The 27,005-nt window shown below is 38.7% G+C and overlaps 1 protein-coding gene across 3 annotated transcripts in view; it reads right to left on the bottom strand.

The window, feature by feature from the left end:
• Positions 1-27,005, bottom strand: part of LAMA2 (laminin subunit alpha 2) — a 1,287,603-nt gene that overhangs the window by 159,600 nt on the left and 1,100,998 nt on the right. For all 3 annotated transcript variants that reach the window (XM_077289387.1, XM_077289386.1, XM_077289385.1), the window contains 5 exons: positions 18,054-18,197; positions 13,380-13,513; positions 10,956-11,115; positions 6,134-6,258; positions 2,560-2,722 (listed from right to left, as the gene is read on the bottom strand). In XM_077289387.1, coding sequence (XP_077145502.1) covers positions 2,560-2,722; positions 6,134-6,258; positions 10,956-11,115; positions 13,380-13,513; positions 18,054-18,197 — 726 coding nt within the window. The remainder of the gene's footprint in view (positions 1-2,559; positions 2,723-6,133; positions 6,259-10,955; positions 11,116-13,379; positions 13,514-18,053; positions 18,198-27,005) is intronic.

Raw genomic sequence — 27,005 nt, forward strand, 5'->3', positions numbered from 1 at the left:
AAAGTGTTCCAGATCCCAGATTTTTTCACCTGTGATACATCGTGGGTGGTATACCTGATCAAATGCCCGTGTGGCTTGGTATATGTAGGGGAAACTACGCAGCCCATACGTGATCACATTTCAAAGCACGAATCTACCATACGCTGTCAGAATTTGTTACTCCCTATCCCCTCTCATTTTTCCACCAAGGGTCATACCATCTCACAACTCAGGTTTCAGGTGATAGAGCACATACCCCCTTTGAGACGAGGTGGTAACAGAATTGCCCGCCTCAAATGTCGTGAGGCTTTCTGGATCCATAGCCTCGAAACCTTACACCCAAAAGGCCTGAATAGAGACTATGACATTGCAGCCTTTCTGTAAAATAAAATAGGTTGATAGGCCTTTTCTGGAACACCTAAAGGTCTTTCTTCCCCCTCAGCTCCCCCTCCAGTATAAACACTATATAATGTGGTTTATCCTCAGTCCTCCCCTCCACATTATCCGGCATGCCTCTAGCATTACCGCTACTTAATATACCAGGGGTCTCACCCATTGTTATGTGTTTTATCTATTGTGTTCTTTATACAGTATTGCTTATCTGGGTCAACATGGTATGATTTAACCATAAATATCAGATATAGTGCTGTCCTTGATTATGGTGTACAATTGTACTTGTTCCGCCTATTGATGTATGTTTTTTCTATTATAGAGCCATCTCTACTGAAGTTCTGTGCACCACTCTTGTCGCCACCCCGTCTTCTGAAATTCGTTCCACAGGACATAGCTCACCACCAGCTATGTCCCACCTAACCGGATTTCCTTTAGGCCTCAACGCTTATTATATTTCTTTTCCTCCGCACAGTTGCATTCTACTCAGCTTCGTTAGAGGCCCCGCCTTCCCACCAGTTGTTTCCTATGTTATACAACCGTACGGCACTCTATCCACAGCGGAACACATTTGCCGCTATATGTCCTACCCGGACACTGCAAAGGGATAGACGTCATGTCCGTCTGTCGGGCCACTTTAGAAGTGGCACACACCGTTACCCAGCAACGAGCACAGACTGGTTCCACCCACGTCATGTCCGCCCTCCAGTGCACGCGCTCCCATTTGCTGGAGCGCACGTCTGGACACGCCCCTTCTCTATGAAAGTGCGCTCTATTCCCCACACAGCAGACGAGCGGAGGATTCCGCGTCTGCATATCGGCACACTACTCCTCTTCCTACACCAGGTAATACCTTTAGTACGGTCCCTTCTCTCCAGACCGCACGGGCACTGGGGGGACTGTCCGCAAATTCTGATTTGATGTTCTTACATCATAGTGGGATTAAGCCCCTGGCTCTGCATTCCTACATTAAGACACTGCGTCCAGTGTGCCTAGAGACACGGCTGTCTCCTCTATCACTCTCATAGTACGGTATGTTTCCTTTTATCCCCACTCATTATTCACATCAGTGCCTAATACTGGAAGTATTCCTCTGCGATATGTCACTCGTCTCTGTACCATGACCATTTTGTGTATTATATTAGCTCCCAATATTTTTACTGTTGACAAATTTTGTATATACTTTTGTTCTTCTTTTTTTTGGTTTCATATTTATGTATTATTATGGTTTATCTTCACTGTTTGTAGTAACTGATGAAGGTCCGGTGTTGTTGGACCGAAACGTTTTTTTGGTACTACATTAAAATCCACCAAGAGCATTTAAGTTGAGTGCAAGGTTCTTTCTTTAGGGATTTTTGGGGGACATCATAATTTGTGGGGTCATTAAGCGGACATCATACTGTGTGTTGGGAAATTATAATGTGCAAAGAGCTTAATGGGGACATAATATTGTGTGTGGGGCGTTGTGAGGACATCATACTTTTAATTGAATGGTGTGGGAGCATTATACTGTATCGGTAAACATCATACTGCTTGAGAGGCTATGTGAGGATGTCATACTCTGTGAGAGCTATGTGGGGACATCATACTGTGTGTGAGGATTGTATGGGGCATCATATTGCATTGGAAGCTGTTGATCAATGTGCAAGGGCTGAATAAGAGGAGCAGTATGATTTATTGTTTTAATAAACTTTATAAAAGCAGTAAATTACCGTATATGATTTTGATTATCTGTTACAGGTAACAATATATGTTACAATAAGCCCAATTATAACATGTATTTGCAGTAGCAGCCAGTCAACAGATTAGTTCTTCTCAATATTAAGTTATACAAATTAATATAAAACAATAATAATAATGAGCAGGATTAAGTATGTCTTGTTCGTTTGGACCCTACAAAACAGTAACAGTCTCTCATGGGGCACTTGGAAAAATTTATTGCAAACCCCTTATCTATAGCAATCCATTAAAAGCTGAAGAAACACTAAAAACATTAATTTGGTAAGTGACAATAGGAAAAAAAATGTTCCAAAAATTTACCTCCTTCAGTTTTTAAAAATGTATGCAAAATTAATGGCACACAAGAGAATATAGAAAACTAATATTTTGAATTTCTCTTATTCCAGTATAGCTCCTATAAGACATATGGTATAAAATGCTACTATGTAATAGAACATAAATATGTCTTACCAAGTCATTTGTTGCGAGGTACATTAGCAAAGCATTTGAGGAAAATGTTTTAAATTTGAACATTATTGTGGAGATGTTGGGGTTCCAACGAACAGGGCGGCTGACCAGTGCATATCCATCGCCATCAAACTGGACTGTACCTTCACTATCAGCCATCTGTGGGCTATAAACAAGGAATGCAAATCGTAAAGAAGATCTAACATTTACAAGCTCAGTATCCACATTCATACCTGGGATTATGGGACTATAAAAGGGCATAGAACACAAGGGAGTCCCAGCTGAGTGTTATTGTGATATGAAAACATTTTTAACCATATAATTATATTAGTTAACTAAAATCCAATTTAGGATAATCAATTTAATGATGACATGTAAAAGTAAGATAAATTTGGCCATGAAACTTTTGGACCATTCTATATTATTAGATGGTTTAATGAATAGTAAAAATGCTATTGTTTTCTTTCAGTATCAGTGCCATATCTGTTCATATGCTGTGTCTTATTGAAGTTAATAATTGAATAAGGATGATTTGCTATACCATTCACAACCTGTCGACAGGTAAGGTGCTGTTTTTGAAACATCAGCACATTCTTCTTATATGCATTATAATGCCTCTTTTTTAATACATGAAACAGGTATAGTAAATGGCACTCAAACACTCAAACTTTGCACTGTGTTCACGCACAGGAGAAAATTTCCATGTGATACAGCATAAAAATATGTACAGTATATACATTGTATATATATATATATATATATATATATATATATATATATATACATACACAGCTCTGGCAAAAATTAAGAGACCACCACATCAAAACCCGGTCATGGGCAGCACAATCTCCGGACCTGAACCCCATTGAAAACCTCTGGAATGTAATTAAGAGGATGATGGATACTCACAAGCCATCGAACAAAGAAGAACTGCTTACATTTTTGCACCAGAAACAGTGTGAAAGACTGGTGGAAAGAATACCAATACGCATAAAAAATCATTAAAAATTGATCATTAAAATCATTGATTAAAAATCATGGTTATTCCACAAAATATTGATTTCTGAACTCTTCCTGAGTTAAAACCTTAGTATTGTTGTTTCTAAATGATTATGAACTTGTTTTTTTTTGCATTATTTGAGGTCTGAATGCAGTAGGATTTTTTTTTAATTTTGACCATTTTTCTTTGTCAGAAAAAAAATACAATATGTATTGCTTGGAAATTCAGAGACATGTCAGAAGTTTATAGAATAAATTTATATTTTACTCAAAAATATACCTATAAAGAGAAAAATCAGACAAACCTGAACATTTTGCAGTGGTCTCTTAATTTTTGCCAGAGCTGTGTGTATATATACAGTGTATATATATATATATATATATATATATATATATATATATATATATATATATATATATATATATATATAGATATATACTGTATATATATATATATATATATATATATATATATATATATATATACAGTGGGGCAAAAAAGTATTTAGTCAGTCAGCAATAGTGCAAGTTCCACCACTTAAAAAGATGAGAGGCGTCTGTAATTTACATCATAGGTAGACCTCAACTATGGGAGACAAACTGAGAAAAAAAATCCAGAAAATCACATTGTCTGTTTTTTTATAATTTTATTTGCATATTATGGTGGAAAATAAGTATTTGGTCAGAAACAAAATTTCATCTCAATACTTTGTAATATATCCTTTGTTGGCAATGACAGAGGTCAAACGTTTTCTGTAAGTCTTCACAAGGTTGCCACACACTGTTGTTGGTATGTTGGCCCATTCCTCCATGCAGATCTCCTCTAGAGCAGTGATGCTTTTGGCTTTTCGCTTGGCAACACGGACTTTCAACTCCCTCCAAAGGTTTTCTATAGGGTTGAGATCTGGAGACTGGCTAGGCCACTCCAGGACCTTGAAATGCTTCTTACGAAGCCACTCCTTCGTTGCCCTGGCGGTGTGCTTTGGATCATTGTCATGTTGAAAGACCCAGCCACATTTCATCTTCAATGCCCTTGCTGATGGAAGGAGGTTTTCACTCAAAATCTCACGATACATGGCCCCATTCATTCTTTCATGTACCCGGATCAGTCGTCCTGGCCCATTTGCAGAGAAACAGCCCCAAAGCATGATGTTTCCACCACCATGCTTTACAGTAGGTATGGTGTTTGATGGATGCAACTCAGTATTCTTTTTCCTCCAAACACGACAAGTTGTGTTTCTACCAAACAGTTCCAGTTTGGTTTCATCAGACCATAGGACATTCTCCCAAAACTCCTCTGGATCATCCAAATGCTCTCTAGCAAACTTCAGACGGGCCCGGACATGTACTGGCTTAAGCAGTGGGACACGTCTGGCACTGCAGGATCTGAGTCCATGGTGGCGTAGTGTGTTACTTATGGTAGGCCTTGTTACATTGGTCCCAGCTCTCTGCAGTTCATTCACTAGGTCCCCCCGCGTGGTTCTGGGATTTTTGCTCACCGTTCTTGTGATCATTCTGACCCCACGGGGTGGGATTTTGCGTGGAGCCCCAGATCGAGGGAGATTATCAGTGGTCTTGAATGTCTTCCATTTTCTAATTATTGCTCCCACTGTTGATTTCTTCACTCCAAGCTGGTTGGCTATTGCAGATTCAGTCTTCCCAGCCTGGTGCAGGGCTACAATTTTGTTTCTGGTGTCCTTTGACAGCTCTTTGGTCTTCACCATAGTGGAGTTTGGAGTCAGACTGTTTGAGGGTGTGCACAGGTGTCTTTTTATACTGATAACAAGTTTAAACAGGTGCCATTACTACAGGTAATGAGTGGAGGAAAGAGGAGACTCTTAAAGAAGAAGTTACAGGTCTGTGAGAGCCCGAAATCTTGATTGTTTGTTTCTGACCAAATACTTATTTTCCACCATAATATGCAAATAAAATGATAAAAAAACAGACAATGTGATTTTCTGGATTTTTTTTTCTCAGTTTGTCTCCCATAGTTGAGGTCTACCTATGATATAAATTACAGACGCCTCTCATCTTTTTAAGTGGTGGAACTTGCACTATTGCTGACTGACTAAATACTTTTTTGCCCCACTGTATATATATATACATATATATCTACATCGATCTATATAGATATATATATACCAAAGGAAAGGTTCAGGCTTGAGAAAGGCTCAGTGTGAGCCGAAACGTCATATAGAGATGTGGGTCTGAAATAAACTTCACAGTTTTTTCACTTTTCCAAGAATTGGAGTGCTGCCTTCCTTTTTTCGTTTGGCATATTATTTGGGTGGATGAGTGGACCGTCCTGCCCAGGAGGCTTGGCACCCATTGGTGAGCTTTTGCTGTTTTCCATTTTTTGTATCTAGATATATATATAGATATATATATCTGTCTATATATATATCACAAATATTTGTTATACAATCTGTGCCTTATTTGTTCGGCAGTAAGAATGCTATCGTTCAGATAGGATACAATTTTTTTCTTTTCCGTTACTGCAATGCACACAGCAGTCGGACTCACTTTCTCCATTATAACCAAGACTGTGAAGACAACAACATACCAGAACATATATTACCTGACACTGCATCCTTTACAGTCACCTTCTTTTTCTCTGTAATTCCACAGTCCAATTGGTTTGCCATCGAAAAACGTTTCTCCCATGCATCCAGTAAAGGTTGTTGTTTTAACAGCATCAGGCTTCTGCCAATAACAATTATAAGATATGAAATTATGTTATGTTTAATGATGGTTTACAAAGATTAGAATACAAATATTGCTTACAAGGGACGTCACATGAAGGGTGTCAACGCAATAGCAAATTTTTAAATGCCTTTTTTTTCCATCCAGGCATTTGCCAGATTCACTTTAGCTTAAAATATGTTCAAAAGCAGGTTCACCCAACAAATCCCCTAAAAAAAAACAACACAGCCCTTGGGAATCTTCTAGGCTTACCCAAATAATGGATAGAGCAAGTAAGAACAATAATACCAAACTGTCAAGCACATAAGAGAAAAACACAGCATCTGCTGTAAACCTACTGTGAGTTTGCTAGCCCGGCCAATCTGCCTTTCATTGATAAATAAAGGAATGGATGAGACTGATTAGTGAGCATATACCAGGCTCTGAGGTTGGTTTGTACCCACCCATGCGCGGTTTGTAAAAATCACTTCTAGATGTATTCTGGGCTGCAGAATGGACTGTTAGGATCCTAATTTAGAGGTACATAATGTGCTGCCAGCAGTTCAGTAGCAGGAAACCTGATGAAAGGTTCCCTTTAATTAAACTCAACACCCGACTCCATATTTATTCTATCCCTTTGTCTAAAAGCAAAAATAAGTTCTTAATGTAGTCAAGACCCCCTAAATTAAATCAGACCCTAGCCTAAACCCCAAAGTAAATATAGATTCAAGACCAGCCACCAAAATTAATTCCAAGCTCCAAATTTTAAAAGAAGTCAAACCCCAGGCCCCAAAATATATCCAGACACCAGACTCAACCTTCTGTTTAAAGAGAACCTGTAAAAAACATGTTTACCTGCAGCCATAGTGGTAAAAAAAGATAACTACCATCTTGTATAACTGTGGCAGACTAATTGGAAGTACAGAGAGTTTAGATCTCTCAGCCCCCATCACCGTCCACTTGACTGGAAGGCAGCAGCTGCTGGGAAAATATAACTTGATTTTCTCACTTTAGCCGAACTTTGTTTGGCTGCTGCACGATTTTTTTAAAATGATATTTACCTGCAGATTGCCACTAAATACTTTTGCAGGTAAATCATTTTTATGACAGGTTTTCTGTAATTCAGACACGAATCAATAGCTATAACTATAAGTTTAGACCCAAAGGATAAATCCCTTCTTTGAAATGACTGCTCCTCAATTTCAGTTCCAATTCACTCTTGCAACACCACATGCTTCTAATGTCAGATTACAAATCTACCATGAATGCAGTGACCTACACAATATACTGATATAGGTGGCATCAATTCCTTATGTGCCAACCCCCTGCACACTGTAGACCCTGTAGAATCTGCAACTGCAGTAGTTTTTATGTGCTTCCATAGATTGAAATAAAAACATATGTCCGTCAAGTTAAACAATCAATGATGATCAATGAAGCATTCGCTATCGCTAGGTTACTTACAATCCACAATGCTATTTGCTGTGAGAAAGTATTTAGTCTCTTATTTTTATTTAAAAAAGAGACTTGAGAAAGCATGGCGTACTGAAAAAGCAAAACGAGATTCGGAGTTGTTAAAATGTCTGTGTGATTTGCCCAAACGTCTACTCATTTAGATAAGATGATCCATCTTTATATTGCCGTATATATGCAGTAACTTTGGTTACAATATATGCCTGACCTACTTTAATAGTTGATAATAATCTTTAATCTTTATTTTTATAATAATCTTTAATTTTATATAGCGCTGTCATATCCCACAGCGCTTTACAGACATTATCATCACTGTCCCCATTGGGGATCACAATCTAAATTCCCTATCAGTATGTCTTTGGAACGTGGGAGGAAACCCACGCAAACACGGGGAGAACATACAAACTCCTTTAAGATGTTGTCCTTGGTGGGATTTGAACCCAGGACTAAAGTACTGCAAGGCTGCAATGCTAACCACTGAACCACCATGCTGCCCAGTTGATGATTACAAACTTAAATACTGCTGGGTATCACTATTGCGTGTCCTTATTTGCACTTTTTATGTTTTGTCATTGTTTGTCCAATTTTGTTAACAGAATGTTGTAGTTTTTTTTAAAAAAAATCACTCCTTTTTCTATTATATACATAGAAAACCTGGTGTGGGCCGATGCAGTTTTCTTAGCTTTGCTATAGTTAAGAATTCTGATTGTGTCATAATGGCTGCACACAGTAAACTAAGTGATACATTGTTAGAATGAGGGTCTCTAAAAATAATTGGTCCTAACACAGATCCCTGTGGTCCCCACTGCTGACTTTATCCCATTTACAGAATGTTCTATTTACATTGACTCTTTTCCCCGTCCCTCAACCAGTTCTTTATCCATGTTCATATAGTGTCACCTAGTCCATGCTTTTGGATCTTAAGTACCAGGCTCCTTTGTGGTACATAACCAAATGCTGTTGCAAAGTCCAGATATACACTGCTCAAAAAAATAAAGGGAACACTAAAATACCACATCCTAGATTTCACTGAATGAAATATTTCAGTTACAAATCTTTATTCATTACATAGTGGAATGTGTTGAGAACAATAAAACATAAAAATTATCAATGTAAATCAAAATGAATATCCCATGGAGGTCTGGATTTGGAATGATGTTCAAAATCAAAGTGGAAAATGAAATTACAGGCTGATCCAACTTCAGTGGAAATGCCTCAAGGCAAGGAAATGATGTTCAGTTGTGTGTGTGTTGCCTCCATGTGCCTGTGTGACCTCCCTACAATGCCTGGGCATGCTCCAGATGAGGAGGCGGATGGTGTCCTGAGGGATCTCCTCCCAGACCTGGACTAAAGCATCCGCCAACTCCTGGACAGTCTGTTGTGCAATGTGACGTTGGAGGATGGTGCAAGACATGATGTCCCAGATGTGTTCAATTGGATACAGGTCTGGGGAACGGGTGGGCCAGTCCATAGCTTCAATGCCTTCATCTTGCAAGAACTGCTGACACACTCCAGCCACATGAAGTCTGGCATTGTCCTGCATTGGGAGGAACCCAGGGCCAACCGCACCAGCATGTGGTCTCACAAGGGGTCTGAGGATCTCATCTCGGTACCTAATGGCAGTCAGGCTACTTCTGCTGAGCACATGGAGGGCTGTGAGGCCCTCCAAAGAAATGCCATCCCACACAATTACTGACCCACTGCCAAACCGGTCATGCTGAAGGATGTTGCATGCAGCAGATTGCTCTCCACGGCATCTCCAGACTGTCATGTTTGTCACATGTGCTCAGTGTGAACCTGCTTTCTGTGAAGAGCACAGGGCACCGGTGTCGAATTTGCCAATCCTGGTGTTCTGTAGCGATCCTGCTGCTGGGTTATTGCCCTCCTAAGGCCCCCTCTACCTCTCCTGGTGTAGTGGCCTGTCTCCTGGTAGCGCCTCCAGCCTCTGGACACTACACTGACAGAGAAAGCAAACCTTCTTGCTACAGCTCGCATTGATGTGACATCCTGGATGAGCTGCAATACCTGAGCCACTTGTGTGGGTTGTAGAGTCCACCTCATGCTACCACAAGTGTGAAAGCACAACCAATATTCAAAAGTGACCAAAACATCAGCCAGAAAGCATTGGTACTGAGATGTGGTCTATGGTCCCCACCTGTAGAATCACTCCTTTATTAAGTGTGTCTTGATAATTGCCAATAACTTCCATCTGTTGTCTATTCCATTTGCACAACAGCATGTGAAATTGTTTGTCAAACAGTGTTGCTTCCTAAGTGGGCAGTGTGATTTCACAGAAGTTTGATTTACTTGGAGTTATGTTCTGTTGTTTAAGTGTTCCCTTTATTTTTTTGAGTAGTGTATTACGTCAGCCGCATGGCCAACACCAAGATTCGCACTAATCTCCTCATAGAAATCCCACATGTTGGTTAGATATGACCTGTCTTTCATGAACCCATGCTGGTTGTCAATTATTATATAGTTCAGTTCTCCGGAATATATTTAATTAGGTCATGTCTAATAATGCTTTAAATAAAAATTGCAGACTACTGATGGTAGTTTGCCACATGAATGTAATATACTTTTAAAAGAGCAGGAATTAATATATACCATGAAGGAACATTGGACCTTATGGTGGTGTACCTTGTAAAGATCAAAATAAATTTGCCCACAAGTGGTTTTAGCACCCTTTGAAGTGTTAGTATAACGTGAAACGACCGCCATTCAAAGGGATAACCACATCCCCCTGCAACTAATTTTTAGCGTGTTGAAAATAAAGGCTCTATTTTAGAGGATGGTGAGTACCTGCTTTTTTTTTCTTTTTGTTGAAGACCATTATATTTGCTCTTTTTTTTTTGTTGAGCACATTATCTCATCAATCATATGGTGCGTCCTAGTTACCGGAGAACAAGGTTTTTTATGGTGCTAAATCAGTCTTGTGTTACATGCCACATCAATGTAATATACTTTAAAATAACAGGAATTAATCTATACCAGAAAGGAACAAAGGACCTTGTTTTGACATACATTGTAAAGATCACAATAAGTCTTGCCTCCCATTTTGCCCACAAGGGTCTAGAGCTTTTTCTTCCATACACTTTTCATAACCCTTGAAAGCATAAATATATACATTTTTACACCTGCTTAGCCTGTCACTATGTACAATGTCCTTGATTTATACAACCATCTAGCACTACATAGTTTACCGTTAAGTTCTACAACTATTTAATGCACAATATCCAACTAACCTTTACATGTCCAGTCAAGCCTCCGACAAACAATAGTTCATGAGAGTCAACATCCAATATAGTATAACCAGGTTGTGAAGTAGAGCTGTATATACTGGGCATAATACTGGCTTTTGGACCATCTAGTGCCTGCACTGAAATTGTCCCATTGATTCCTGACCTGCAAAAAATGGAAAAAAATGCATATATTGAAAAAGCCTTTTTATTACATCATGACCCAGTCAATGATAAATGAAATATGATTTATTTGCTCAGTATTTTTTTTAATTGTTTTTAGCTATTATAAGTATGACATGACACCATGGCTTAGGGTTCATTTAAATAGGCCAACAATTGTTTACGGTCTAAGCAGGCCATAACCACCCAACAATTAATGATCATTCTGTGCACATAGAATTCAGGATGGCTTGACTAAACAGGTTATTAAATGGCCATTAACAATTCTGTGTAGTAAATTGGTGAACATTTATTGCCAGTGCTTGGCCTATCTAAATGCAGCCTAACTCAGCTTTTATCTTGATTTTAATAATTGGCAACACTATGTAATGCACAAACATGCGATCAAGATAATGCCTGGATGCTTCTATAGCTTTAGTGCAGATTATCAGAAGCATATACATATTTGCACTTTGGTACATACAGTAAATCTATACAGTCACTTTAGCAGGAGCAATATAGGTCCTTCAGAAGACATGTATATTACTTCTCAATATTTATATTATCCATAAATTGTGTAATGTTGCTCTCTGCTATTTGTGGCATGTAGAAATTATCAAAAAAGCAACATAAACCTTTGTAGTTAATGTGGTATTATGTCAATGTACAACAAGCATGATAAGACACCAGTAAATAGATGTCACAGACAAAAACTACATTTGTGGTTTGAATGATGAGCAAATGCATAAGAAATAGACCTATTACACATCTTAGTACAAAGCTTAGCTTTCTGTAAATTCATCCTAATGGCAAATCTTGATTTGTATGTGAGCTTTATTGCAGTGATAATCAATTTTCATCCATGACTATAACTCCAATGAAAGCTAAAGAGAAGAGAAATATTCACAGTACAGATATTTCCAGACTGCACATAATATTTACCAGAGTTGAATGTAAATTTAAAGGAATAACAGAAGCATAGCAACTCTAAAACTAACATCTGCAGGTTCAAGACAAATAGTCATCATATACTACAATAAAAAGGAAAAATTAGATTCCCAGTTGAAAATATTTTTTGAAGATGTTTGTGACATAACAAAGACTAAAAATACTTTGGCTAGAGATGTGGAAATTTATTCAAATGGAATTAAATTCTACTCAGATTTTAAAAAAATCAGCATTCTGGAGAATATAGATTTGTTTTGTAATCAGCTCCATGCAAATTGTGGAACAGTAGAGAGCCAGAAAAACATTAAACAACAAAAAATATATATACCTCACTGCTCACCTTTCTGCCCACCTCTGCTGCTCCCTGCCCGCTGTCTGGTACTAGCCTGCTGTTTGGTCCTCTGCACCTCCATCATGTTTCATCTCCCAGTCCGGTGTACAGTACAGGTTGGGGCTTCTGACCGCAAGCAGGCCCTGGAGTTTACTGCACATGCTTCGGTGCCTACTCACGGCTGAAAAGCTCAACCAAGAGTGAACATTTGGCTAGAAATGCAGTGCAGAAGGAGCCATGGATGATCAAAAAATGGGCAGGGAGCAGCTAGAGAGGTGAGTACAAGTATTGTTTTATATTTTACATATGTTTATTATGCTATAGGGTCTGCAGAGAGACCCTAGAGTATAATAAGGAACATTACATTTGGAGAAAATAACTTCTCTGTAAATTGAATTTCTTGGGAAAATCCACTCCAACAAACAAATTCGAATTTTACCTGATCTGCTCATCTCTAACTTTAACTGTCCAAAGTTACTTTTTTTCATAAACCATGACTTAAATATATTTTCAACGGTTTGAACAAGAACTGTAGGAGCACTTGTATTTTAGTAGAACAATCAATGCTGTCAGCTCACCACTGATGACAATGGAAATCCTCCAAAGCAGATAAGCTCCTAGATGGGGCCGCTTCAATCAAAATATCAATCAGCATCTAGGAAGTATTTCATAAAACATTCAATGGGTTTTCAACACCTGGAAAACCCCTTTTTAAATTGGACCAATGTGCTGCATCAACTAAAGCAATGCACACTTACCTCCCAGACCGGCAAAGCTTCTATATTCTGAGCCCAGTGTCCCCACCAGTCTCTTGACACAAAAACAATGTTAAGCAACCGCTGCAGCCAAGTAGCGACCACTGATTTTATGGTGGCTTTATAACTACATCCAAGTGGAAGAAACACTGTTTTTCCATGTGTTTTTCAGATCAAAAAGTACTGGTTCTATTATTAATTGGAAAGCACTGTTATTTTATTTGGAATACGTACCGTGAAGCTTCAATTCTATACCAAGATTCATCATTGATGTTCAGGTCGGGATATTCAACTCGCCCAACTCCTGATCCTACGTCCCATAAGAAGTTCACCTTTCCTTTTCTCATTTCAACTGCTAGGAAATCACTCTAGAAACAGCAACACCACAAAACATTAGTTCAATCATACAGATCAGAAAATTGAAGAGCTATGATAACAATGATTCTCATATTTTTATGGGTAAGTACTTTTTGATGTTTTTGACATAGAATACAAACTTTTAGCTTAAGCTATGTTTATAAAGAATTCTGACACATACTTCAAATAATCTCTATATTATAATTGCATTCAAAAAGATATTTAGACTGCTTTATAATTTCCACTATTTGTTTTGTAACTGAAAATGTAAAGTAGAAAGTAACAACATTACTATAAAAAAATATACTTAGGCATGATTGAAAACAATGTCAAAATATACATCATATACATATACACCCTACTATAGGTACGAAATTGCCAATATGATCACAGGATTCCCTATTGCAATATTATTTCATATTATTTGAAAGTAACACACTTGTTAAAAAAGGAAAAAGAAAAACTATAACTTGAATTAAATGTTATCTATTTTCTGGTACTTAAAGTTTATTAGACTTTAAGATTAAGATTTAAGACATTAAGATTTGGAAATTAATAATAAAAAAAACCTTAAATGCTTTAATCAAAAGCCAGTGAATTTTCCATAATGGAAAATCAAATCCAGCTTTTATTTTTTTTTTTAAGTAGCATTGAAAGAAAAATAACTGAATTGATTGGTTGTTTTGGTCAACACTGACGCTTTATGTAAGAAAAGTTTTATAAGTTTTATAAGTACAGTATGAGGAATCTTGTTTGCTGGACTGCAGTGTTGAAATTTGAGGGCTGAAATGAGTTATACTTGCAATTCCAACCCTCAAAATTATATTTTAGGACATGAATGGAGATTTATGAAACTGTCTAAAAAAACCACTATTTGTTGAATATAGCATCCAATCACATCTAATTCATCTCCTATTATGCTATTGAAAATAAAAAGTTACTACGCTCAACAAAGACAGTATTTCTATAACATAATTTCTGGCCGTAATGTTTTATATTTCTGTATGCTATAATCCCTTCCCTGCATAGCCAATTTTCATTTTTTGTGTTTTTTTCCTTTCCTCCAAAGAGATATAACTTTTTTATTTTTCCATCTACATATCTGTTTGATGGCTTAGTTGTAGTTTTGAATTATGTCATTCATTTTACAATTCAATATACTGAAAAATTTGAAAAAAATCAGTATAATGGAATTGGGGCAAAAATGCAATTCCGCCATGATTTTTCAGTTTTTATTTTTCTGTGTACATTGTATGGTAAAAGTTATTTTTAAGTGTGATTCTTCAGGTTAGTTTGATTATGGTAGTACCAAAATTGTATAGATTTATTTTTCATTTAAGTAGAGAAAAAAACGACAAATTTAAAAAAAATGTGGTGGTTTATGTAAATTGTCTATTTAGAGAGAAAGAGGACTAGAACTCTAGTGCCACCTATAGGAAGTAGCAATCCTAAAAGTCAATATCGACTCTCTAACAGGCCTTGTCACATGACTTAGGATAAAAGCCTATAAAGTCGATATTGACTGTTAGGATTGCTACTTCCTATAGGTGGCACTAGAGCTCTAGTCCTCTTCCTCTCTGAAGAGACAATTTGTAAATTTCCCAGAGGAGCATTGCGGCTTAAAAGTCTCCTCACCTCGGCATGTCAGGCTTGGCTTGTCACTCTCCACAAGGAGAAACATTACTCCTTGGATCCCGCTGGTTTGTTTAGTCATTTTCAGAGACACAATAAAAAAATTTTATTGAGCAGGGTGAGGAATTATTTTTCAGCATGGTGAGCTACTGATATATATTTTGGCTATTTACAATATTGTGATCTGTTGTTATTGCACTATTTCAAGTATGAGTAGTGACTAGTGTTGAGCGATACCGTCCGATACTTGAAAGTATCGGTATCGGAAAGTATCGGCCGATACCGGCAAAGTATCGGATCCAATCCGATACCGATACCCGATACCAATACAAGTCAATGGGACTCATGTATCGGACGGTATTCCTGATGGTTCCCAGGGTCTGAAGGAGAGGAAACTCTCCTTCAGGCCCTGGGAACCATATTAATGTGTAAAAGAAAGAATTAAAATAAAAAATATTGCTACACTCACCTCTCCGACGCAGCCTGCACCTTACCGAGGGAAGCGGCAGCGTTCTTTGTTAAAAATTCGCGCTTTTCTTTCCTTTACTGAAGTCCTGGCTTGTGATTGGTCGTGTGCCGACCATGTGGCCGGGACGCAACCAATCACAGCAAGCCGTGACGTAATTTCAGGTCCTTCAGGATTTTAAAATTACGTTCCGGCGTTGTGATTGGTTGCGTCGCAGTCACATGGGCAACGCAACCAATCACAGCAAGCCGTGACGTAATTTCAGGTCCTTAAGGATTTTAAAATTACGTCCCGGCTTTGTGATTGGTTGCGTCGCAGTCACATGGGAGACGCAACCAATCACAAGCCGTGACGTCACGGGAGGCTGGACACGCGCGCATTTTAAAATGGGCGCGTGTCCAGCCTCCCGTGACGTCCCGGCTTGTGATTGGTTGCGTCGCTGTCAACCAATCACAAGCCGGGAGGCTGGACACGCGCGCATTTTAAAATGGCTTCCCGGCTTGTGATTGGTTGACAGCGACGCAACCAATCACAAGCCGGGACGTCACGGGAGGCTGGACTCGCGCAAATTTTAAAATGCGCGCGTGTCCAGCCTCCCGGCTTGTGATTGGTTGACAGCGACGCAACCAATCACAAGCCGGGACGTAATTTTAAAATACTGAATGACCTGAAATTACGTCACGGCTTGCTGTGATTGGTTGCGTTGCCCATGTGACTGCGACGCAACCAATCACAACGCCGGAACGTAATTTTAAAATCCTGAAGGACCTGAAATTACGTCACGGCTTGCTGTGATTGGTTGCGTCCCGGCCACATGGTCGGCACGCGACCAATCACAAGCCGGGACTTCAGTAAAGGAAAGAAAAGCGCAAATTTTTAACAAAGAACGCTGCCGCTTCCCTCGGTAAGGTGCAGGCTGCGTCGGAGAGGTGAGTATAGCAATATTTTTTATTTTAATTCTTTCTTTTACACATTTTTACATTAATGTTGTTTCGATACCGATACCCGATACCACAAAAATATCGGATCTCGGTATCGGAATTCCGATACAGCAAGTATCGGCCGATACCCGATACTTGCGGTATCGGAATGCTCAACACTAGTAGTGACCAAAACAACACATTCCTGGCCTTTGGATGTTTTTTCTTGTTATGTTGTTCACTGATTAAGTTAATTTATTTAAAATTGATAGATCAGACTTTCATGAACTTTGTGATTTCAAATAAGTTTAATTTTTTATTTTAATTTTGTTTCTTTATTTTGAGTGGGGTAAAGGGTATGAGTTGAACTTTTATGTTTTTGTTATATTTTAAGTTAAATCAAAATTTGGTGTGATCACCTTTTGCTTTCAAAACAACAATAAAGCATGAATTGTTTTTTTTTACATACACTTGCACACAGTTTTCAACAGGACTTTGGTAGGTAATTTGTTCCAAACATCTTGGATAAATAAGCTCAGATCTTCAGTGGAAGTAGGCTTGTGCAAATACTGCCGTATCTTCATGTAATTCCATGACGTATGGTTTTGTCTTGAAAAAGGTGCCAGTCTAGTGCCAAAATGTATATACAAGAAAATCCTTCCTGTTACTTCACCTGAATAGTCTTCATTTCAGCAGCACAGCTTTTTTACCTATGTTTTATCCATTTCTGCAATAATTTCTGGATGATTTTTTCCCCAATCTGTGGCAACAGCTGGTTTAAACACTTTCATAGGAGTTCTGCCTTGACATAACAACCTTAGGTTAATGTAACCATATGTATTTCTGTTTTCTCCCATTGGGATATCACCTTATTTGTGCTCTTCTTTTCTCCACTCAAGCACATCTTCATTTAATCCCAGATAGATTTGATGATCTTGGGATCAAGCATTTGTGGCTACCATGACATTACTTTAAGGACTCATTGTTCTTTATTATGATGAATATAGTACTTAATGACATTGGCTGTATGTTTGGAATAATTTCTTGCTGAAGAATAAATTTGGTATGGCATGATGGATAGATAAGTATCTGCATGTATTTCATAGAGTCATAGAATCATAGAATGGTAGAGTTGGAAGGGACCTCCTGGGTCATCTTGCTCAATCTTGCTCAAAGCAAGATTCACTAAATCATCCCAGACAGGTGCCTGTCCAGCCTTTGCTTGAAGACTTCCATGGAAGGAGAACTCACCACCTCTTCTGGCAGCCTGCTCCACTCTACACACTACATTTCTTAGTATTGAGTTACATCAAGAAATTCCAATGTTGAGGACTGTAGATACAGTTGATGGCCAAGAAAACTTGTTGCAGAAGATAAAAGATTTATACTTACTTTTTTTGAAATTGTAAAATATGCAGCAGTGACATCATCAATAGAAGATTTGTGTTTATTTCTTCAAAATGTTTGGAACAACCTCCCTGCCGAATTCCTTATACATATAAAAATATATTTAAGAACATTACGTTTACTTACAAATTTGTTGCTCCCAAGATAGAAGAGAAGATTATCAGGAGTACTTGTTTTTACATTTAAAGTAATGGTGTTGTATCTGCCTTTCTTAATATCAGGCTTATAAGTGCGTATGCAGTCGCCTCCAGATGATACTGAAACTTTGATCTGCAAGCATAAGAAACAACATGAACATTACAAATTAAGTGACATTGACGTGAAGCTTTCATGTGACATGTTCTGTATCTTTATTTCAAAATTTAGTCCAAAAGTGACAAACAAAGTTAATTGTAACACACACCTGGGAAATCTTTGTACATGTATCCTTTAGGTGTAAGAATATTGATCAAAGTAATGCATTTTCAGTATTTTTTCTAAGGATTAGAAAAATGTATAACAGTTTCTCATTTAAATCATATTCCGATGCCTGAAAGGTGTTTTGAAGTAGCATCCAACAGAGATTTATACAACTAAATGTGCCTATCCTGCTTTTTACTATGTATGCAGAAAAATTCATGTAATTTCCAAGACAAACACCAGCCAACCTCAAAAGAAATCCTGACAATTTAAAAATGGATTTAAATACATACTTTTTTTTATGGTGAAGTGCTTGAAAACATCTAAACAATCAGACATGTATAGAAAATGCAGCAAACCTATATAAATGTAGTCTAAAAATGTATATATGTGTGATTTCCTCAGTCATATTGACAGTGTATACATTTAGTAAATATTCTGAATCATATAATACACAGTTATTTAATATTTACTTCAAAATGGCTATATTAGCTTACATTATATTTTTAAGAAAAAATACTCAATCAGCTGTTGTTTGTTGGCAGGGCTGTCATCAAGAATTTCAGGACCTCATACTGACAACATTTTCGGACCCCCTTGAGACTCCACCCAGGCTCCACTCCAGCTTCGCCTCCATATCTTGAACCTTCCACAGTCCCACCGCCCACTCTTGGAAAAACTCCACTTCTGCACCACATACTCATCAATCACACATTAATAATTCCCATCAAACACCATATCACATACATAACCATCAGAATTTGTTTTGCCCAAAGACTTTTTAATCCTGTCATTACGGCAAGGTAGACTCTTTTGGCAGAGCCCTACTCTACTCAAACCTATTAAAAATGTCTTCATTTTTATTTATTTTTCTTTAAGGAGATGAGTCACATAAACTAATTGAAATTATTTTTTTATATAATCTGTATTTCTGATTCCAGATTATTGTGTTTTGTTATCTGTACCCTTTTGGTTGCTGCTCTCTTGCCTGTTTGGAGATATTGACAGAATAGGGCCCCTATAAATCTCAACGTCTCCTGAAATGAGTGAAGTAGCTTATTGGGCATGCGTGCAGATGTTCCATTGTAAGGGTCAGCCCAAAAGGCAGATATTCAAGCAGAATTTTGTTGCACACAGGTCCTTTTTCCTCACGTCTGTGGCTAAAACCCACTGTTCTGCAATGCTCATAGCTGTCTCCCATAGAGATGCATGGGAGGCAAGAAGGAAGTGACCACTGTGGATATTCAGCAGAATGTTGTCATTGCTGTCCACGCCAAACTTCTGCTTGAAGATCCATCATGTGAAAAGGCTCCAATAATTGTCCCATTTGTTGTGTATAGGGGATAAGTATTGGGTTACCAGAATATCAACTTTAAGACAGGCAATGGTACCTTATTGCAGGCAGACAGGCAGCAGTCAGTAGGGTTGAACTTAGTAGTACTTAGTAGTTTGCAGGCAGGCAGCAGGCAGAGATGGCCTCCAACTTCCCACTGCTCAAGCAGAGAGGGGGGCACAAGAAGAGTAGTGAGTGAGTGGGCCAGCAGATGGGCAAAATGGAGGTCTGATGGGGGAATGGAAGGTCAGAAAAGTGAGTGGACGAGCGAGTGGGCGCGCACCTCATCACTTTTGAACCCTCAACTTCAGCAAATATTGTGCTTCAAGGGCCTTATATTTGTTTCTATATGAAAAGGTTCATTGTTACAGTACAGTGGGTACGGAAAGTATTCAGACCCCTTTACATTTTTCACTCTGTTTCATTGCAGCCATTTGGTAAATTCAAAAAAGTTCATTTTTTCTCATTAATGTACACTCTGCACCCCATCTTGACTGAAAAAACCCCATAAATGTAGACATTTTTGCAAATATATTGAAAAAGAAAAACTGAAATATCACATGGTCATAAGTATTCAGACCTTTTGCTCAGTATTGAGTAGAAGCATCCTTTTGAGCTAGTACAGCCATGAGTCTTCTTGGGAATGATGCAACAAGTTTTTCACACCTGGATTTGGGGATCCTCTGCCATTCTTCCTTGCAGAGCCCCTCCAGCTCCGTCAGGTTGGATGGTGAACATTGGTGAACAGCGATTTTCAGGTCTCTCCAGAGATGCTCAATTGGTTTTAGGTCAGGACTCTGGCTGTACCAGTCGAAAATGCTCACAGAGTTGTTCTGAAGCCACTCCTTTGTTATTTTAGCTGTGTGCTTTGGGTCATTTTCTTGTTGGAAGGTGAAGCTTCAGCCAAGCCTGAGGTCCAGAGCACTCTGGAAGAGGTTTTCATCCAGGATATCTCTGTACTTGGCTGCATTCATGTTTCCTTCAATGGCAACCAGTCATCCTGTCCATGCAGCTGAAAATCACCCCCATAGCATGATGCTGCCACCACCATGTTTCACTGTTGGGACTGTATTGGGCAGGTGATGAGCAGTGCCTGGTTTTCTCCACACATACCACTTAGAGTTATCACCAAAAAGGTATATCTTCATCTCATCAGACCAGAGAATCTTATTTCTCATAGTCTGGGAGTCCTTCATGTGTTTTTTAGCAAACTCTATGTGGACTTTCATACAGTTAGGTCCATATATATTTGGACAGAGACAACATTTTTCTCATTTTGGTTATAGACATTACCACAATGAATTTTAAACAAAACAATTCAGATGCAGTTGAAGTTCAGACTTTCAGCTTTCATTTGAGGGTATCCACATTAAAATTGGATGAAGGGTTTAGGAGTTTCAGCTCCTTAACATGTGCCACCCTGTTTTTAAAGGGACCAAAAGTAATTGGACAGATTCAATAATTTTAAATAAAATGTTCATTTCTAGTACTTGGTTGAAAAACCTTTGTTGGCAATGACTGCCTGAAGTCTTGAACTCATGGACATCACCAGACGCTGTGTTTCCTCCTTTTTGATGCTCTGCCAGGCCTTCACTGTGGTGGTTTTCAGTTGCTGTTTGTTTGTGGGCCTTTCTGTCTGAAGTTTAGTCTTTAACAAGTGAAATGCATGCTCAATTGGGTTGAGATCAGGTGACTGACTTGGCCATTCAAGAATATTCCACTTCTTTGCTTTAATAGACTCCTGGGTTGCTTTGGCTTCATGTTTTGGGTCATTGTCCATCTGTAGTATGAAACGACGACCAATCAGTTTTGCTGCATTTGGCTGGATCTGAGCACACAGTATGGCTCTGAATACCTCAGAATTCATTTGGCTGCTTCTGTCCTGTGTCACATCATCAATAAACACTAGTGACCCAGTGCCACTGGCAGCCATGCATGCCCAAGCCATCACACTGCCTCCGCCGTGTTTTACAGATGATGTGGTATGCTTTGGATCATAAGCTGTACCAAGCCTTCGCCATACTTTTTTCTTTCCATCATTCTGGTAGAGGTTGATCTTGCTTTCATCTGTCCAAAGAATGTTCTTCCTGAACTGTGCTGGCTTTTTTAGATGTTTTTTAGCAAAGTCCAGTCTAGCCTTTTTATTCTTGACACTTATGAGTGGCTTGCACCGTGCAGTGAACCCTCTGTATTTACTTTCATGCAGTCTTCTCTTTATGATAGATTTGGATATTGATACGCCGACCTCCGGGAGAGTGTTGGTCACTTGGTTGGCTGTTGTGAAGGGGTTTCTCTTCACCATGGAGATTATTCTGCGATCATCCACCACTGTTGTCTTCCGTGGGCGCCCAGGTCTTTTTGCATTGATGAGATCACCAGTGCTTTCTTTCCTTCTCAGGATGTACCAAACTGTACATTTTGCCACTCCTAATATTGTAGCAATTTCTCGGATGTGTTTTTTCTCTGTTTTCACAGCTTAAGAATGGCTTGTTTCACCTTCATGGAGAGCACTTTTGACCGCATGTTTACTTCATAGGAAAACCTTCCAAATGCAAGCACCACACCTCAAATCAACTCCAGTCCTTTTATATGCTTAGTTGAGAATGACATAATGAAGGGATTGCCCACACCTGTCCATGAAATAGCCTTGGAGTCAATTGTCCAATTACTTTTGGTCCCTTTAAAAAACAGGGTGGCACAGGTTAAGGAGCTGAAACTCCTAAACTCTTCATTCAATTTTAATATGGATACCCTCAAATGAAAGCTAAAAGTCTGAACTTCAACTGCATCTGAATTGTTTTGTTTAAAATTAAATTGTGGTAATGTCTATAACCAAAATGAGAAAAATGTTGTCTCTGTCCAAATATATATGGACCTAACTGTATGTCTTGCACTTAGGAGAGGTTTCTGTTGGGCCACTCTGTCATAGAGGCCCAACTGGTGGAGGGCTGCAGTGATAGTTGACTTTGTGGAACTTTCTCCCATCTCTCTACTTCATCTCTGGAGCTCAGCCACTCTGATCTGGGGGTTCTTCTTTACCTCTCTCACCAAGGCTCCTCCCCCATGATTGCTCACTTTGGCTGGATGGACAGGTCTAGGAAGACTTCTGATGTTCCCAAACTTCTTCCATTTAAGGACTATGGAGGCCACTGTGCTCTTAGGAACCTTGAGTACTGCAGAAATTCTTTTGTAGCCTTGGCCAAACCTGTGCCTTGCCACAATACTGTATCTGATCTCATTGGCCAGTTCATTTGACCTGATGATTCTAGTTTGGTCTGACATGCACTGTGAGCTGTGAGGTCTTATTGTTACAGAACTGCAACACAGAACTAGGACAGAAGGGGGAAAACTTATATTATGGAGCAACGTGGCACAGCTGTGAGGTGCACAAAGAAGGTTCCCAAACCAGTAAGAAGGGGGAAAACTGCGCTAAGACTAGGCTGATACCCTACGATGGAGTGGGTGACCCATTCCTTGCGAATAGACCCACCGACGATTCTAGGTAATCTCAAGCGAAGACCTATAGATAGGGGGAAGGAGGTACCTAAAAGATCTAAGGACTGGGTAAAAAAACAGGTCACCTCCTAATAGAAAATACAGAGAAGGCTGCAGAAACCAACAGAAAACAGAAACTAAGGATAGCAGAACCGGGGGTCCAAGAACTGCACAATATCAAACACAGAAAGCTATCAAAGCACCTAGCCAGAACTTTAGCGGATTAACACTGTTGTCCAGCAAGGACTGGGAGGCAGGTGCTGGGTAATAAAGGGTAATACAATCACCTCACCTAAGACAACCCAACACCAGGGGGAAAAGACCAGCAGCCAGAAAACCACAACAAGATGGTGGATGGTCAAAAACAAAACAGATTCTAACACTTATATAGATAGGACAGGTGTGTGCCCTTCCAAATCAAGTCCTATCAGTTTAATTAAACACAGCTGGACTCCAATGAAGGAGTAGAACCATCTCAAGGTGGATCACAAGGAAATGGACAGCATGTGACTTAAATAGGATAGTCTGAGCAAAGGGTCTGAATACATATGACCATGTGATATTTCAGTTTTCTTTTTTAATAAATATGCATAAATTTCTACATTTCTGTTTTTTCAGTTAAGATGGGGTGCAGAGTGTATATTAATGAGAAAAAAGGGAACTTTTTTGAATTTACCAAATGGCTGCAATGAAACAAAGAGTGAAAAATTTAAAGGGGTCTGAATACTTTCCGTACCCACTGTATATTTGATTATAAGGAAAAACTTCCTCACTTGTAGATATTTTATTTTAATAAATATCAACATTAGCCAGCAACTTTGCCCAAATTTTTAACTTTGTCGCTCTGTGTATTTGATTTTGAACATCCAGGGTTGGCATCACCACCCTGGCAAGTTCACCCATTGGGGGTATCGACACGTAATGGAACCCATGAGTCAAATACTCACCTCTCCCCGTTCCATGCTGCTTCGGTCACTTCAGCGTCTTCTGATTCTCTGTGATGTCTCAGATCAGAGGGTGTGATGACATCACTACAGCGTACCCTCTGCTGACCAGTACATAGAGTGAAAAGACACTGAGGTAACCACAATTGCGGGGAACGAGGGGAGTTGAGCATTTGATTATTTATTTTTTGTTATGTATTTTTCTAATTACGTACTTATGATAAGGCCAATTATACTGTATGGAGCACTATATGGGGCCATTATACTGAATGGAACAATATATGAGGCCATTATATTTTGTGTGGAGCACTACATTATATACTATATTGAGCAATAGTATAAGCCTATTATACTATGAGGAGCAGCATATGGGGCCATGATACTATATAGAGCACTATGGGGGCCATTATTCTGTATGGAGCAATATATGGGGCTAGTATACAGTATGGAGCATTATATGGGGCTCATTATACTGTATGGAACATTATATTGCGCCACTATATACTGTATGGAGCAATATTTGATGCCATTATTTACTATCTGGAGCAATATATGGGACCATTATATACTGTATGAAGCATTATATGGGGCCCTTTATACTGTGTGGAGCAATATTTGGGGCCCATAATATTGTATAGAGTAATATATGGTGCCCATAATACTGTATGGAGGAACATGTGGTGCTCATAATACTGTATGGATGACTATGTGGTGCCCATAATGCTGTATGGAGGACTACACCGTCCGGCCTAAAATGATAAATCTGCAGTCACTCTGTGTGCTGTGCACTGCGAGGATTGGCCGGTTTCTGAGCTATTGTAGAATTTAGAATAGATGTGACTCATGTAATGTAAGAAGTGAAATCTTTGGCGTTGTACTATACCTATATTTCTTTGCCTTATCTTTGCATGATGAATCGTGACACGTGTTAAAGGGACAACTGAGACTCTTTCGCCCGGGGCCCATGAAAACCTGGAGCTGGCACTGTTGACGTCCCTGCTCTATTGTAATTGCCCGATTTGTAAATATACCAAATGTACTTAGATATTTAGTTAAAAGATGCAAAGAAAGAATTAATCATTCTGCCCTATTAATGATGAGATTGCTTCTTGCACATTTATTGTATTTCCACCTCTTTCTACCCATCATCAATGATTAATGGCATTTTGTATACAGGAATACACATTAGCATTCATCAATCACTGGAGAAGAGCAGCACACTCATGACTACAGCAGACTATTATTACCTGCTAATATATTGGGTTTGTGCTAATATTCTTAGAACTCTCATAGAAGTCAATGCAGAGAATCGCCTATAAATTACTGTCGGCATAAGATTGGCCCCATTACAGACATAGCTGTATTTTCCAGAAGTGGGACCCATATCTATCAGACATTTTTACTATAAACTGTTTCTTTGACAGAAATGTCTATCATGATAATACCCCTTTAAGTGATGTGTATTTAATATGAGATGCTCTTCAATAAAGTCAGAATTATGTTGCAGTCGGAAATATAAGAAAAATACACTAATACGTATAAATCGGTTGGAATGGCTGACATAGGAAATTATAACTAAGAGGACTGATGTGAAAAATCACATGTTTGAAACTGATCAGAATGATTAGAAACTAATACCTACTAAATTGAAAATAAGGAAAATAAAAAATCTCCTAGGATAAATTGTAACCTGCACATTGGCTATGAGAGGCGAAGATATAAATACTGTATCTGGAAATAATATAATTTACATTGACTGGCTGACATTCTAAACCATGAGAAATGAGGCTCCATTACTTCAGACACAGTAAAATGCCCTTGGGAAAAAAATAATTTGGAATAATTTGTTTCATGAGTCATTTATGATTCATTATACAAAACATAATTATTAACACCTTTATTGCCAAAGCATAATAGTACTGAAAATGAAAGCGTGCTAAATACATAGGCTTATGTTGATATTAAATCAATCAATCAAACTATCTATCAATCTATTTATCTATAAAGAACAATCGGAACATCACCAATGCCTTGTAGAAAAAATAAGGTGCAGGGTGCCTCAAGTAAATATCCAGTCACAAAATAGATTGAAAAAAATGAAAAAGAGGTAGAATATCTATCTATCTATCTATCTATCTATCTATCTATCTATCTATCTATCTATCTATCTATCTATCTATCAACCTACCTACAGTGGGGGGAAAAGTATTTAGTCAGCCACCAATTGTGCAAGTTCTCCCATTAAATTAGATGAAAGAGGCCTGTAATTGACATCATAGGTAGACCACAATTATGAGTGTCAAAATGAGAAAACAAATCCAGAAAATCGCCTTGTCTAATTTGGTAAGATTTATTTTGCAAATTATAGTGGAAAATAAGTATTTGGTCACCTAAAAACATGCAAGATTTCTGGCTCTCACAGACCTGTAACTTCTTCTTTAAGATGCTCCTCTGTCCTCCACTCATTACCTGTAGTAATGACACCTGTTTGAACTTGTTATCAGTATAAAAGACACCTGTCCACAACCTCAAACAGTCACACTCCAATCTCTACAATGGTGAAGACCATAGAGCTGTCAAAGGACACCAGAAACAAAATTGTAGCCCTGCACCAGGCTGGGAAGACTAAATCTGCAATAGGCAAGCAGCTTGGTATGATGAAATCAACTGTGGGAGCAATAATTAGAAAATGGAAGACATACAAGACCACTGATAATCTCCGTCGATCTGGGGCTCCACGCAAGATCTCACTCTGTGGGGTCAAAATGATCACAAGAATGGTGAGCAAAAATCCCAGAACCACACAGGGGGACCTAGTGAATGACCTGCATAGAGATGCAACCACTGTAACAAAGGCTGCCATCAGTAACACACTATGACATCAGGGACTCAGATCCTGCAGTGCCA

The sequence above is a fragment of the Ranitomeya variabilis genome, chromosome 2 (assembly GCF_051348905.1).
Source record: "Ranitomeya variabilis isolate aRanVar5 chromosome 2, aRanVar5.hap1, whole genome shotgun sequence".
Lineage (NCBI taxonomy): Eukaryota > Metazoa > Chordata > Amphibia > Anura > Dendrobatidae > Ranitomeya > Ranitomeya variabilis.